We start from the raw sequence: 15,668 nt of genomic DNA on the forward strand, positions 1-15,668 counted from the left end.
TGTGTGTGTGTGTGTGAGTTTTGTTAGCATAAAATGGCTTTCAAACGATTTAATTGGGTGAACTAAGTCTATCACTTGAGAGGCCGGGAAAATTTTATTACTATCTGTGAGCAACATTGAGTTTGATGATGGTGTATATTACTCCATGGGATTTGGCTGAGCGTTAGTGAGTATTTTTATATTGGTCTCAAGGATAACCATGATACAAATAGAAGAATAAATACATTTGTAATCTGCGTACAATCATATGTGATCTGAACATGTGACATTTTATTCATAGAGTAAGTAAAAAACGTAATAGAGTGAAAAGTCAATCTTACAAGATTTGATTTTAATGCACTCTTGCACTGCCGTACCCTCCCTAGCTCACCGGAACTTTTATTATTTGAACACTGCTATGAAACCTAACTTAATGAATAAAAATGTGTACCATGAAACAAGTTATCCTGAGAAAGATTTCATTTGTAGATTGTACATTTTACATGATAATTTATTTTACACAGATAATAATGAGTTCTATGATAGGACATGTCTATCTGTGGAATTGGACCGATCGGCATGGAAAGCTGTTACTCAGTAGGCAGACACAATGTCTGCTCAGATTGTGGGAGGGGGAAGGTTGTAAAAATTATCTATGTAATAGAGAAGAATTGGTTCTATGATCGTGCATGTCCAACCATGGAATTTTGCTAAACATAATGTTTGTGCCAATTTAGTTTCAATATGATTGTCTGTCTGTATATCTTCCCACAGGACATGTGAGGAATTAAATAAGTTATGGAATAGAAATTGTGCATGCAACCACAGCAAAACCTGTTAGTTAACACATGTGTGGTGTACTCCTACTATGTAATTGTTACCACGATTTAAAAATACCACGATTTAAAATATCCCACTAATATTTATTTATTAGAAACAAATTCTTAAGAATTCAGTATAAATATGAGTTATTCAGGCCCGATTAAGCATTAATATTTCTCAAGGCCAAGCGGGGTAAGAATCTAATAGCAATGGCAGCAGAAATAGTCCTACTATTTATCATACTAAGATATGATTCACTACTAAATCATAGACTAAACACGTGGTGCATTTATATTTTTATTTAATGCGTTTCTTAATAGATGTTCATACTGAATTACGGAATAAATACATGACTAATGGATTTATATTTTAATTTAATGCATTTCTTAGTAGGCATTGAACTAAATGGTGTTAAATCAATTATTGCAGAGAACTTAAACTCTTACTTTGGTGCAAGAGTATGAATAAAATGTCCTTTATCTAAATCATTAATGAATTTCCCATTTAGACCAAAAGGAACATGAGCACCAATACTTGTGTGTCTAATTTGGTAAACTTGATTTTCTTGTTTTATATCAGTTGGTAAACCTTGTTGAAGAATCAGTTTGGCATTCTGTATTTTGATCAGCTGCCATTTCAGTTGTTTCTAAATGGTGAAGCAAAGTTGTTGTATATACATATACATATATAGAGGTTATTTTATGTTTATGAAATGACTAAAAAGAGATGACTCAAAAAAGAGAAGAAAAAAGCTACCCATTAAATAAGATACAACAAAATGTCATGAAAACATCAAGAGCAAAACATCAGGCATTCATACTGAGGTTAAGATGCAAAAAGTGCAAGAAACATTTAAAAGGAGATTTACTGAAATATCATGTGTAATCTTAACAGATGAAATAAAAAGTCACATTGGGTATATATTTTTATGTTATTAATTAGATATCAAAACGTTTAGAATACCTACTTAAGTTAAATGATTTTAAACAAAATGACAAACCATAAAGAGTCGGTCTCAGAACTAAGAAGTTGGTGAGGGACAGTCTTTCAAAGACAAAACCAGAAATGTACTAGGCCTATAGTACTATAGAAGACAGACTCCATTGGTGAATAATATTTTTTTACTTTCAACTTGAATTTATATGGTGCAATAGGAGTTGTTTGTAAAAACACGTCCATTAAAATACATTATATTATAGACATGGGCTTTTTTTCATCATGTACTACAGTTACTGAAAAAGTTTTGTTAACTTCTGTGACAACTATTTTCTTGTTTGAGAACTAGTTGTTAATAACTAGCATACCTGTGCCTGGTATAAACATTGTATTCCATAAAGTAAATAATACTAAACTAACATGCTATTGCTAATACAGAAGACTCCTCTTAAATTTGTAATATTTCTTGAAAATCTAGGGTTTTTATTGTTTTAGTCAATTGGCAGCAGTATATAGGGGGAAATTTAACCAAAATAGTTAATTTTATGACCTGAAAAATGCAAACGCAATGCACATCACAGAAAATGACAAAACATTCTGGTATTGGAAAAGATTTATTAAAGGAGACGGCTCTTCATTTAACAAGATAGCAACAACTGCAGAAACATGAGTACTGTTAACATTATTATCACTCCTAACACAAATTCATAGTTGTAAAATTTATAAAACTTGTCACATCACTTTACATTTATAAAAATGTTATACAACAGCTTAACTATTTCATCTTTAGCCTTTAGTAGAGAAAGGCTATTCTTGATCAACTCTCTCACGATTGAAATACTTAGAAATCACATCATATTAAAAACTCCTCTACTATCTCACTAGAAAAGAAAAGAACTTCTGAACCACAAATATATGACTTGCACAATTTCAAAATTGTTATTGAATTGTAGAATTAGTTTTATTTGTAATATTCCTCAGTTTCAGAAAATTAATTAATTTGATCTTTCTCTACCACGATGGTTGGTATTCTATTGCTGTTCTATTCTTAATGGCACCATTTGAGGATATGCCTTACATCTATGAGATGAGTATATTAATAATATTTAAAGAGTGTGAGTACTACACTGTTTTTAGATAGAGCACCCGTTTGATCGAATACTGAGCCTATAATTGTAGACTAAAAGTAAATTGTTCATTTGGACTTCCAATTTTAGTTTTAGGAAAATCTATTATCTTGTAAGGGAGAAATCCAAAAGTTCTAATAAAACGACCACTTCAGATTTATCTTAAGTCTTCTTTATCTACTTTACAAATGTTTCTTTAATTTTATTCAAATCTTCCAATTTTGTTTAAATGTGTGAGAACATTCTAGAAGCTTTTATATGCAGCAGTCATTGAAGTCTTTGAGAATAATCACTCTCCAACTGTTTATTTCCTCTCGTTATCTGATGCTGAGAAACTCCATTAGATATTGAAAAAGTGAATACCGTTGGCACCAAGTTTGGACTAAATGGTGGATAAATCCTCCAAAAGATCTCATCAGTTCTCATCCAAAAGATCTGATCAGATATTGCGTTCGAATTGCAAAATTGGGGTCTGGCATTGTTAAACACTAAAAAAAACCGCGTCCAGACCTTTTCGATGGAAACAGGCACTACATACTGTACTGTCCAGACTTTGCATCTAGTAATTATCACTTGTTCAAGTACCAAAGAGAATCTCAAAGCTGCAAGTACTTTCCCACAAAAGACAATGTGGTAGGAGCAATTGAATACTGGATATCCTCGTTGGCAACACACTTCTACAAGTTTAGAACTAAAAAAAAACTTGAATAGTATTTCAATAAAAATGGAAATTATTTTTAAACAAAGATATAAGGAATTAAAAAAACAAAAAGGTACACCAAAAAGGTAGGTAAGGTACTTTGAAAAATATGTAAAAATTATGTTTGATAAGATATTGGACCTTACTTTCTGAATAACTGTTTTTTGTAATATCTGATGAAAGAATGTTTTGAAAAAATTAATTAAAATGCACATCTGAGAAGATTTAGTAAACCACGGGTCCAAGTTTGGTATTAGTATTCTTTTTACCAGAATTCACAGTGTTCCAAGAACTTTAAAATAAGGTGTAATATGACATAATGATGTAATTCTAGTATTAAGGTATTCAAGATATTAAAACATCCAACATTATGTTTTCATTCTTCCCTGAATCTAAATAACCATCCACCCAACAAAATCATTCCATATCAAAATGTTATGAACACTCGTTACAGACAGTTTTAAAATGAGTACTGTATATTTAATCAGAATAAGGAAGAGCACACTAAAATGCTCTTTGAATCTTGTTTTTTAGTTAGAATACTAAAATAAGGCTCCAATAATGCTAAATACGCAGTCTTTCAAAGCCCCATCATCCATCAGGCGGATTACTAGTTGAAAGATAGTCTGATCTTTGATCTGTCCAAAAAAGCATTTAGGCAAATGCTTGATGGATTGTTGTTAAAACCCTGAGAATATATTTTAAAAATCTACAAATTTTAGGAGAAATACAGTAAATTATTTTTTAACCATAAAACACTGGTATGTATATGAAGGTCCTTGATATTGTTCTCAGTTCTTTGTACCCTGTTTATGTGTTGAAACTTCAAGGATCCAGTATGTGGGTGGACATTAATGGTCCTGAGGACAGTATTGCTTTACAAAATACCTTGCCCAAATAGTACGGTTCTCTATCAGATTGTCGCAAGACAGAGGAATCTGGGGAAGAAATGTGATTGTGCAGTGCAGATTTGACTCAATGACTCAGACGAGACTTAAAACCACGGCATTGTGTTCATGGTATAAAAGGTTAATTAATATAACTTGCCGAATTTTCAAGAGTACATTTGAAATAAATTATTCCTTAAAACTATAAAAATTTAAAAGAAATATTCATTTGAAATTGTCTAACATTATTAGTACTATAATATTAAATAATTACAAAACTATCATAAGCTTTGATTTATAAACTTATATAAAAAAAGGCAATGCACAGTATTCATACTCATTTCTTCTATTGACTAACTACTTCTATGGTTTACTACTCTATTTCCATCAGATCATCAATGGCCATGGAAAAAACAAAAGCCTCTTTCACATTTTGAGCCATTCCAAAAAAGAAGGTGTTTGTGCCGAGATGGAGCGTACCACCAAGTCCTGTTCAAAGTTGTTAGGGCCTGAATCACAGTGCATGTTGCACTTGCGGGCCCGAGGGCTCAGATACCGAATGCGGTACTCAGATTCTCCTGGAGGTCCTTCTGATTTGCTTCGGCGAGAAAGGCCCCGCGCTCGAGTTCCACTTCTTTCTTCAGACTGAAACAAACCACATGTGACCTACGAACCATGCACCGTTTCCACGTAGACATCTACAACTAGCCAGCTTTTACCTCAACCAATTGTCCAATTGAGACCAACACTCTCGTTTTATGTGCAAATCGATCAGGTTTTTAGCAAGTGAGAATGTGATGACTAAAATGCTACTTCTCTACTATTCCAAACTGACGTACTCACTGAAGATATCCATTGGTAACATTTTCAATAAGTTGTGAAAAGCTGTATGAACAACAGCAAGAAGTAAAGGGCAATTAAACATGTAATAAAATATATGTTAGTAAATATGACAGTATGAAACTTAGTGTGCACTGTTTGTATCCTGGGTAGCTAAATAAATCAGTAAGTTATTCACTGACTTTACTATAGGAATATCTTATATATTACAACAAAAGCTATTAGCAGTATACCATACTCCAAGAACTAGAATCACTTTCCATAACGTTTTACTAGTAAAAAAAATTGTCTGTGCCACGTGTTTTAGTTATTTTTATCAAATAAACTATAAATGAAATGGAATATAAAAAAGTTTCATTCTAACTTTATTTAGCTGGTCAATATTAAAAAAAAAAACTTTGTATGAAACATAATAAGATGGTGAACATCTAAAACCAGACTTCAAAGAAAATTTCTGTAAGGCAAGGACAAGGTCAAGAGTCAATTTATTCTGGAACAACCACAGAGCAATCTAATTTCAGATCAAATTCTTTTAAAACCCTTATTAATGTTACATTCTGTTTCATACCTACTACACCAACTTTTCAAGATAAAGAATTGGTTCAGAAGTATATATTCTTATATCAAACTTAGTAGGCCTAGGAATCAATGCTCATCTCTCATCTCTGCCCAAAGGCAAGTTCCTGTAATTTGATTTTAATTTGTGATTTGTGAAGTCCACCTTTGTATTGTTGTACTATTAAGTATTGACAAAGCAGATTTTCTGTTCTTTTCATATTCGTACTTTTATTTTAGGCTAGTACAGCTTCAAAAACGCCTTTGTTTTCAAAACTGTTTTTTAGTGATCGACTATGTCACATTTCGTTCAAGTGAACCGTTCTTAATCAAACAATAAAAATTTGCAAGTTTTTCTTTGAAATAGTTGAGATGACTCTGTAATTGAAAGGTTTCACGTTTTTACCGATAACCATCCATGCCTAGACTATGAAGATTTAATCTTAGCAAGCATCTGCTCATATCTGCATGCACTTCCAAACGATTTCCCCATGTTTTATGGACTGTTTGAAAACTTTATGCTGACTAGAAGCAATGAATAATCATCATGTGCTTAAAAATGTTTTATCCAACTCATATTTTTGCTCAGAGACATCCCATTGATAATTTTTTATGAAACCGTAACATCTGGGTCTTAATCCGCCTATGATGGATTCACGATCATGCAAGAATCACGATAGATGCCGCATGTAACCGCACGAGTAGATTTTGTGGACCCGCGAAAACGGCTTGTTATGTGTGGTGTGGGTGAGAGGAAGAGAGAGGCAGAGGAGGAGGTCTAGGAGGCAGCAGCAGCACAGGAAGTGAGGCAGAGACTGCGGTGTGCGGTGAAGCAGCAAGGCAAGCCGCACCTTTCGTTCTGCACTAGAGTTACGACAATCACAACCCACAGCCCACAGGTTCCTAATACAACGGCAGGACAAATGTCTCATTTGTTCATTTCCATAGAAAATAATTCTGTTTCCAAAATGACCTATTGTTCTATAGTATTTGCTTTATGTTGAATCTCCTCTCGTTCCATTCAAAAAACGTAATTTAGATTCACCATTGTGAAAGATTCGATCAGTAATGCCACTTTTCTTAACCCTTAAGTTGGTAGTTTTAATCACTTGTGACATTAATTTCATGTTATAAGACGAATTCAAATTATCTTTAGAAAAAAGATGTAAAATATTTGCAAAACTCTTCTAATATTCTCTACTTAATTTATATTCCTATTACATAATTAGGCTCAATTTCAAATTTCATCAAATTTTATGAAAGTATGTCTTGTTAAGTCAAGTTAATTGTTCTGTTCCATCATCTCTCACCTTGACCTGAACCAGAGTACGCACTACTGAGCACAGCCTCTTAAAATGGCGAACTCTAGATTATCATCTAGGCTGTCATTCTTTCCGTATACCATCAGTATTTCTAGCAGTCTAGGTTCTGCACTTAGAGTCTAAAGAACAGTCTTTCAAGTGATATAAAAAAATAAGAATAGATGTAAATTAATCGATATCTGTTCAATTTTTGAAGTAGTAGAGGAGACCGACAGAAGATTGACCAGGCGTTTGTACATAGCCTACGACCAATCTTGCCGTTGCCAGTATGTTAATTTTATTTTCTCGGGCGTTCAACAAGATCCTCTACTTTACATATAGCTTAAGTTTGAACATATATGCAATATGTTTATGTAGTGTTAAAAGGTCTTTAACACAATGTTTAAGATAGTCGGTATTTTAATGTTTACCAAGTCCTTTAATTTTGAAAATGTTCACATAAACTTATCCAATATACTTGTACTTTAAAAATATAGGCATCAGATTAAACTACATACATTTTTGTTATGTTTTATTACTTTTGGAACACTGTAATAACTAAAACAATGTTTTATAACTATTGGTACCTCATCATTGATCACCCTCTGGCTACAACTGCTTTGTTTTAAACTATAAATAGGAAAGACTCTTAAACTTGATTTGTCCACCTACACATCGTGATTGTTGTGTACATAATCCGAACGGCACACAAACCTTGACGATCCAGACCTTGTAAAGTTGTTACTGAAATCAACTCAAGGCGCACAAAATCAGGACGCCTTTTCAACTGATACAGGACTATGTAGTTTATTCTGATCATCGACTCAAGCGAAACTAAATGTTCAGACACCTTAAGTTCCAAGATTGGATATCATGTGTTTGAACGGAATCGGCGTAAATGTGGTTGTATCTTCATTAACTTGAGAGGAAGGTTCCGCTAGGTTTGTAGAATCTTAGTATAATTTAAGTTATCAATTATAACTCTTAATTTTTTTGCAAAAAATATAATTGTTATATATTTTAGACAATCACGGAGCAAAATTTGTATTTGCAATTGACTAAAATAGGACCAATCAGTCAAGGGGTTTATACTGTTTATAGCCCGCTATTGCATATTGTCTGATAAATAAAATTATGATCTTCATTGTTGCGACTGTGATCAAACCTATCTCATATAAAGGAGCAAAAGGTAACGATATCCAATAGTTGGGTTATGATAGAATAATACAGTTTTTGATAGAATTAAGGCATTAACTCAAAACCAGATAATTAGACTGAACACAAAACTAATATATTAGTCAAATCTTGCGAAGAGCAAATATTTCACTATAAATGTATAATATTTTTGTTTACTTTCATGTCAGACGTTTAGTAGAATAATGAATTCTCCCGGAGTCACGTAGGCGTTGTAGTATGCAATCAGTTTTAAGTTGGATTAATTCTAAAAATCCTTTTTAGCCACACCCGAATACAATATTAGGTACCTTCCCTGAAGACAGGGAAAATATAAACATATTTTTAAATGTTCATAAGGAATCATAAACATTAAATTACATTCATTAAAGTACCAATTTTGGCCACATTGAAATCAAGCGAACGAAATGATAGTAATGATAGTGATGTGATAGTAATGACATTTTCACAATAGTCCTACCTATATATTAAAGGGAATAAAACAGTGTAATTTCTTCACGTCGTATTTCATTTAGAAACATTTATATTTTAAAAGTCAACTTTGTTATAAAATGTTGTTTGTGTAAGTTACATTTGATTAAAAATAAGTCGATCCTTTAAGCCATAACTAATATACACCTAATTTATAAATATTCCATCCTTATCTTCAGCCGTTTGCAATTGGGTTTGATTACGAAATTGGCCAAAATAATTACTTTTACTGTCTAAAAACCTATTGCCTGATAAACTAGTTTTTAAATGTGTATTCTCTTTAGGAAATGTGTGTATTTTTAGGCTGTGGATATAAATAAAAATTTAACACTACCAAAACCCGATCGCACCATTGACCTAATGTCAGTCGGAAGTTAAAGCTATTAGCTAAATTATAAAGTACTTAAAACTACTTTATCCTTCACGCCTTTTCTCTATTTGAGTAATTTCGAAATGACGTATGTGTAAATTCGGTCTATGATCATGATACAAATCGGAAAGAATGCAGCTGATGCATCCAAACACACAAAAAGCCAAAATAATATAAATTCGGGACATTCTCCTTTGGCTGATAAATTCAGAAGATGTACTGAAGTTCCGTGCTTGAAGAGAAAATACAAGCCGCGCGGCGAGGAGCGGCGCCAGTTAGAAGGCGAAGGGAGAAGACTAATCAAGTCGACTACGAGTTTCCTTCCACTCTCTGGTTGTTGCCGAGGAAACGTACCGTGAAGGCGACATCGTCCCATCAAAATATCACGCCTATTCATTAACATTCCGAATAATTACTACTTGCATATATTTCCACCGCCCTCGTCCGCGTCCAGGTCGACACGTAAAAACGTTCAGAACTCATTGGAGATTGTCTCTGACTCTTTCGAACTGCCAATTTGCTAATAAAGTTGCTTCCTCAAGCCGTTTTAAATACATAATGTAGAAACGCTATTGCAAATAATTTAAATGCACTTTTAGTAAGTCACAGATAGACATAGAAAGAAGTGGCATGTTAGACTTAGAAAGATACAAATCGATTTTGGTGAGGAAGGACAGAGTAGTGGTGAGGTCGAATTACAATTTTGAAGGAAATAAGACGTATTGAACAGTCCTGTGCCTTGCATGGTGCCAAAAAATGCTTCGCACCTTCAGTAGCGTAGCCAGAAATTTCGTTCGGGGGGGGTCCAAAACTGGGGGATCCGGGGACGTTTTGTGTGTTATTTGCCAATGAATTCACTGGTAAAAGGTAAATACCAAAAACATGGAGCTTTAGTAACTGCGCCTTATAGAAAGTGGAAATATGTTATAGGCAAATTAAACTCTCACAGCAACTCTAGTACACAAATTTTCTTGTATAGCTACAGAAACTTTACGAAGTTCGATTTCTGGCCGGGTAGAAGGCACCAAAAGTGATAAGAAAGAAGAAGAACACAACAGAGCTTCACTCAAGCGTATAATTGACTCAACTATATTCTGTGGAGAAAATGAAATACCCTTCGGGGACATTGGGCCACTGACGGCCGAAAACCCTTTAGAAAAGAAGGGAGATTTTCGAGCGTTGCTCGGGTACAGATCAAACTAACGCAACGGTCGGAAAATGCACCGGAAAAACTCTACTGATTAGAAGTTCGGCCACTTTGGATTTCACTGATTGGGGTATTTATGAATGAGTTATAATGACGATTTTTTGTATCATTACACTGTAGACGAGTATATAATTATCGGAAAAATCACTTTCGGTTGGAAATGAAATACACCTGAAAAACTCTGATGATTAGAACTTCAACTACTTCGGACTTTGGTTATTGAGGTAAACGTGGTATTTTTTTTTGAGTTTCTACGATTTTTTTGTTGTCATTAAACTGTACTCGACTACCTATATAATTATCGAGAAAAAAAAAAACACTTCCGGTCGGTAAATACCGAAGAAAAGCTCTCTACTGATTCGTTTTGACGATTTTGGATTTCACTGGTAGAGTGGTTGAGGTAAAAGTAGTACTTATAATTAATTATGTTAGGACATTGAATTTAGAGATTAATTCAAACGCCGACTAATAAATATATAATTATCGAGAAAAAAAAACAAAAATAATCACTTCCGATCGTAATATACTAAGGAAAATAAAAAAAATACCTCAGTCAGTGAAATCCAAAGTAGTCGGAACTTCTTATCAGTAGAGTTTTTCCGGTGTATTATCTGACCGGAAGCGATTTTTCAATTTTTCTTTGATAATTATAAAGATATAAGTCGGGCGTTCAATTTGATACCTAAAATCAATGTTCTAACATAATTCTAAGTACCACTTTTATCTCAAACGACTCAACCAGTGAAATCCAAAATCGTCAAAATCTGAATCAGTAGAGCTTTTCCTCGGTATATTCCGACCGGAGGTAATAATAATAATACTTTTTATTGTGTCAACAATAATAAAAATTGCGTACAATCGTCAAATGAAATTATTTAGAAATCTATATATCTATTTTAAATTTCCCCCATTCATACCCGTTCATACACAGTCCACACTCATTCCTAAGACTGATACATACTTACAGCCATACGTTTTTAAAATCTTCTAAATTTTACCACCAGAAATAGAGGATGACCGAATTACTTTAAATTTCATCCCAGCGGCTCATCATAAACTCTTCCACTGAATAAAACACCCTCGACGCCAAAAAGTGTCTCAATCGAGCTTTAAATTTTTTTGGTTCATTCAAATTTTTGATTTCCTCAGGGAGCTTTGTTGATCAGCTTAACACCAACCTCGGATGGCAAACGTTTGAATGCGGCGCTGTTCTGTGCGGATGTAACCCAAGGTTGTCCCTGCCTCTTGTCCCATATTGATAGAGACGTCCCTGCCCGGACGAACTCGCACTTAAATCGGCAGTAACAGGGCGACATCGAGGATGTAGAGATAGGGCAAAGTTAGAAATCCAAGCTCCCTAAAGGCATCTCTGCATGAATTTCGGGATTTCAATTTTGAAATGATGCGGACAGCTTTCTTTTGACTTCTAAATACTCGCTCACATTTGTATTTAGAACAGCTGCCCCATAGCCTCAAACTCGTACATTAGATGGGGGTGTACAAGGCCGAAGTAGGCCATTTTTAGTACATCCCGGGAGCAAAATTTGGAAAGGTTCCGTAGAGCATAAATGCCTGAAGAAACCTTTGAGCAGGTACTTCTTTCAATGTGATTGTCTCAATTCAGACTTCGATTAAGGTACATTCCGAGGAACTTGGTGGAATCAGTTTCCTCTATGAAGACATCGTCCGCCATCACAGCAGCGCGATCCTCAATCTCTCTTTGCCGCAAACAGAAATTTAGTGCATTTGATTTGAAGTTGTTGGTCCTCAGATTTAATTTAGAAAAAAACTGAATACATGAATTCAGTTCTAAAAAGGAAATGATTTCTAATCCATGTTTTGTTGGAGCTTTAATGCAGAGCGTTTGTATCGTCAACATACTGGACCATTTTCCCTCTCAGGAGCGATGAGTTCCGCCTGCTGATGTACACAAGGAACAAGACTGGTCCAAGTATAGATCCCTGTGGGACTCCATAGGAAAAAAGTCGCTAATTTAAAGTGATTTAATTGTTTTTTTCTCGATAATTATATATGTATTAGTCGGCGTTGAATTAATACCTAAAATCACCGTCCTAACATAATCCTAAGTACCACTTTTTACCTCAACCACTCAACCAATGAAATCCAAAATTGTCAAAACTTGAATCTGTAGAGAGCTTTTCTTCGGTATTTACCGACCGGAAGTGATTTTTTTCTCGATAATTATATAGGTACGGTGTACAGTTTAATGATAATAAAAAATCGTCGTTCTAACTCAATCGAAAAACCCCACGTTTACCTCAATCATTGAAGTTCTAATTAGTTGAAGTTCTAATCAGTAGAGTTTTCAAGTGTATTTTCCGTCCGAAAGTGATTTTTTTTCAATAATTATATACACGTTTACAGTTTAATGACACCTAAAAATCAACGTCGTAACTTAATTCTAAGCAGTCACTTTACGTCCCTACGACGAATTTGAACGAAGTGGTCGGTAATTTAAACTGTTCGTCGTGTTACGGTTCAGGTGACTTTGCGACGTCACGTGACCGCGCGCTCTATAGAAATACCGTGATTACACTACACTATCCGAAAGGCCGAGCCCAAAAGTATCGTTTGATACTTTATGATGAAAGGACAATTATATATTTAACAACGGTCACTTCAATCAGTGAAATCAATCAATTTAATGTTTGTAGACAAGAGTAATGATAACTGTCCTTCTTTCTCCTGCTCCATGCTTTATTTTTTAATATGTCTTAAAATTTCGGGGGGGGGGTCCGGACCCCCTGGACCCCCCCCTTCGCTACGCCACTGCGCACCTTCATTATGAAATATTCTTGTAGAAAGTTTGGTTTAAATTAGTATTATCCAATGAAGTCGTCAATGCAATGCGTAAAACATTTTAAGTGATGGAAACGGTTGTGTAACAACTTTGAATGTTGTAAGGGTAACATAAATGCGAGTTTTAGTTGCGGAATGAAATAGAAGGACTCTAAAAAAACTTTAAATTTCCCACGAGTCACCACATAACACATTTTGTTTTATAATAGGACCCACAAGGTAAATGATTAAATTATTAAACCTATTTACCCTCGGAATTTACATTAGCGATCTAAGTGCGGTCGGTGCTCAACAAACTGTACGGAACTAACGTTACAACTCACAACGGCTAAATACTCATGGGTACTTTAAACACTCCAGCAAACACAATCCACGCAATGGAATGAGAACACATGGTTCTGCTTTTGTGGTCCAATCATTCAGTAAAATGTAGCCATACTGCTTTGTGGCTAATACGATTCTTAAATAATCATTATTCGTAAATTAACTAAAATGAATAAATACGGTAAACAATAATTACTTTATTTCAGTAATCAACTGTAACAATAAACATTTGTTTTGGTAGTTTAATAACTTATAAATTTAGTTTGTACAAAAATACAGTGCAGATGTACCGTAAATTTCAACTTTTACGTTTGAATCTGACACAAGACCTAGAAAGCCACTCGAGAATTTCGTTCCTCAAAATAATAATAATAATAATAATAATAAAACAACCAAATACTACACAATTAAATTAAACTTTTGATAACAAATTGTATCGTAGAACCTGCAATGCCTACGACCTTCAAATTGTTTAAGTTTGTTAAGACAGTACCAAAACTTCGACAGTGATCGCAATTTGATCTTCTCAATTAGAAAATATTTAAGATATTTCTATTTTATACCATGGAAATTCTCGGAAGCACTGTATTTATCGTTCTTGTGAAACCTGTAAGAAACTTGAAAGATACAGGAGCACCTCATATTATATTGCATCATTATTTTATGGAATTACTTAAATTGAAGAAAATGTACTCTTGTGGTGGTTCCAGAAAGCTGTATGACATAGTAAACGACAATTATCTGTCTACGTTATGATTTCAAAGACATTTTATGATTTGGTTTATCCTCAAGAAGATATATTTTTATATTTGTCCCAGCAAGGCCCCCCATAAGTCTACATACACTTGGACCAAACACCTACACTTTCAAAAGCTGTTATTTGAAAGGTATAAAATGGTATGTTGAGTTTACAATATGTACAAAATAGTGGATATTTATACCACAGTTTTTATGTTAGGGATTTCCTCTGTTGTACACATAGACCTGTAAATTGGTAGTTTTTCACGTCAGTGCATTATGTGTATTTTATATGTACTTTAAGTATTGTATTAAAATAACAGTTTTGTAATAATTTCAATACGTTTATATCTTTAATCTCTCTTGAAATCTTTAGTAAATTTAAACCCCTAATTTGCGGCACTGAGGTGAATATGGATGAACGTTGCAACCTGAAAAGAAGAGTTAACCGTTGAATGAGGTGACTTACCCGTGCACGGTCGACGACAACGCTAGCATCCAAGGATTCGTTGGATCCGACGCCATCAGACATTGCCAGAAACTCATGCGTCTTGTAAGCCAAAGCCGGGTTTTTCTTGCGGCGAGGAAGCGCCGGTTCGAATCCTCCCGGCCCTAAAACAAGGAACACAATGAAAACAATGAAACATAAACATTTCAAAGTTTAATTGTATAGCAAATAAGAGCTTTCAACTAAATTACACACTCAACAATTCAACTGTATTTGTAAAAAAGACTCAATGCACCGAGCTGTCCTCCCGTCAAAGATATATTTTCAGAGGGTTTCTCAAAAAGGACGAAATTTATCTGATAATGTCACTGAAGCAGTTGTATATGGCAAGTAAATATTGTTCAAGTGATTCTTGGCAAGGCTTCAATAGAGATAGTGATAGAACATCTTCTCCAAGCAGTTGCAACCATGTGCAGTTATAAACTACACGCCTGTAAACTTTTTCTTCATTCACACTTCCAGCATATTAAAAAAATCTAAACAAACTGGATAGGAATAGGATTTGGATTTCATACATCATATGAAATATTTGACAGAAAATAGATTAATGGAGTTATATTTTAAGTAACTTTTACCCAAGAAAAAAATTATGTGATTAAATAATGTTGCAGTACGAAAATCTTATCTCCGGGTCTAAATATAGTCTATGCTTATTTATTATACAAATGTACAAATTCATTAATATTGATCGGTTTTATCAATGCACTAGATTAATGATTCCTTTGAGTATGTTTATAAAAAGAACAAACACGTAATTAAAAATACCATAATGCCTAAAATTCATCGTGAAGTAATAAAATATGTTTTTATTACCCTCCTCTTCAGGAAATACTAAAGAGAATGACTATGCAATTTAAAAATACAACAAAAAACCGATCGCACCAAATTA

The 15,668-nt window shown here is 34.0% G+C and overlaps 1 protein-coding gene across 17 annotated transcripts in view; it reads right to left on the bottom strand.

Moving 5' to 3' along the window:
• Positions 1 to 15,668, bottom strand: part of LOC124369008 (proteoglycan 4) — a 218,418-nt gene that overhangs the window by 74,621 nt on the left and 128,129 nt on the right. For 16 of the 17 annotated variants that reach the window (XM_046826629.1, XM_046826630.1, XM_046826625.1 and 13 more), the window contains 2 exons: positions 14,741 to 14,883; positions 4,932 to 5,096 (listed from right to left, as the gene is read on the bottom strand). In XM_046826629.1, the coding sequence (XP_046682585.1) occupies positions 4,932 to 5,096; positions 14,741 to 14,883 (308 nt within the window). The remainder of the gene's footprint in view (positions 1 to 4,931; positions 5,097 to 14,740; positions 14,884 to 15,668) is intronic. The other variant, XM_046826623.1, reaches the window with a different exon arrangement.

This window comes from Homalodisca vitripennis, chromosome X (assembly GCF_021130785.1).
Source record: "Homalodisca vitripennis isolate AUS2020 chromosome X, UT_GWSS_2.1, whole genome shotgun sequence".
NCBI lineage: Eukaryota > Metazoa > Arthropoda > Insecta > Hemiptera > Cicadellidae > Homalodisca > Homalodisca vitripennis.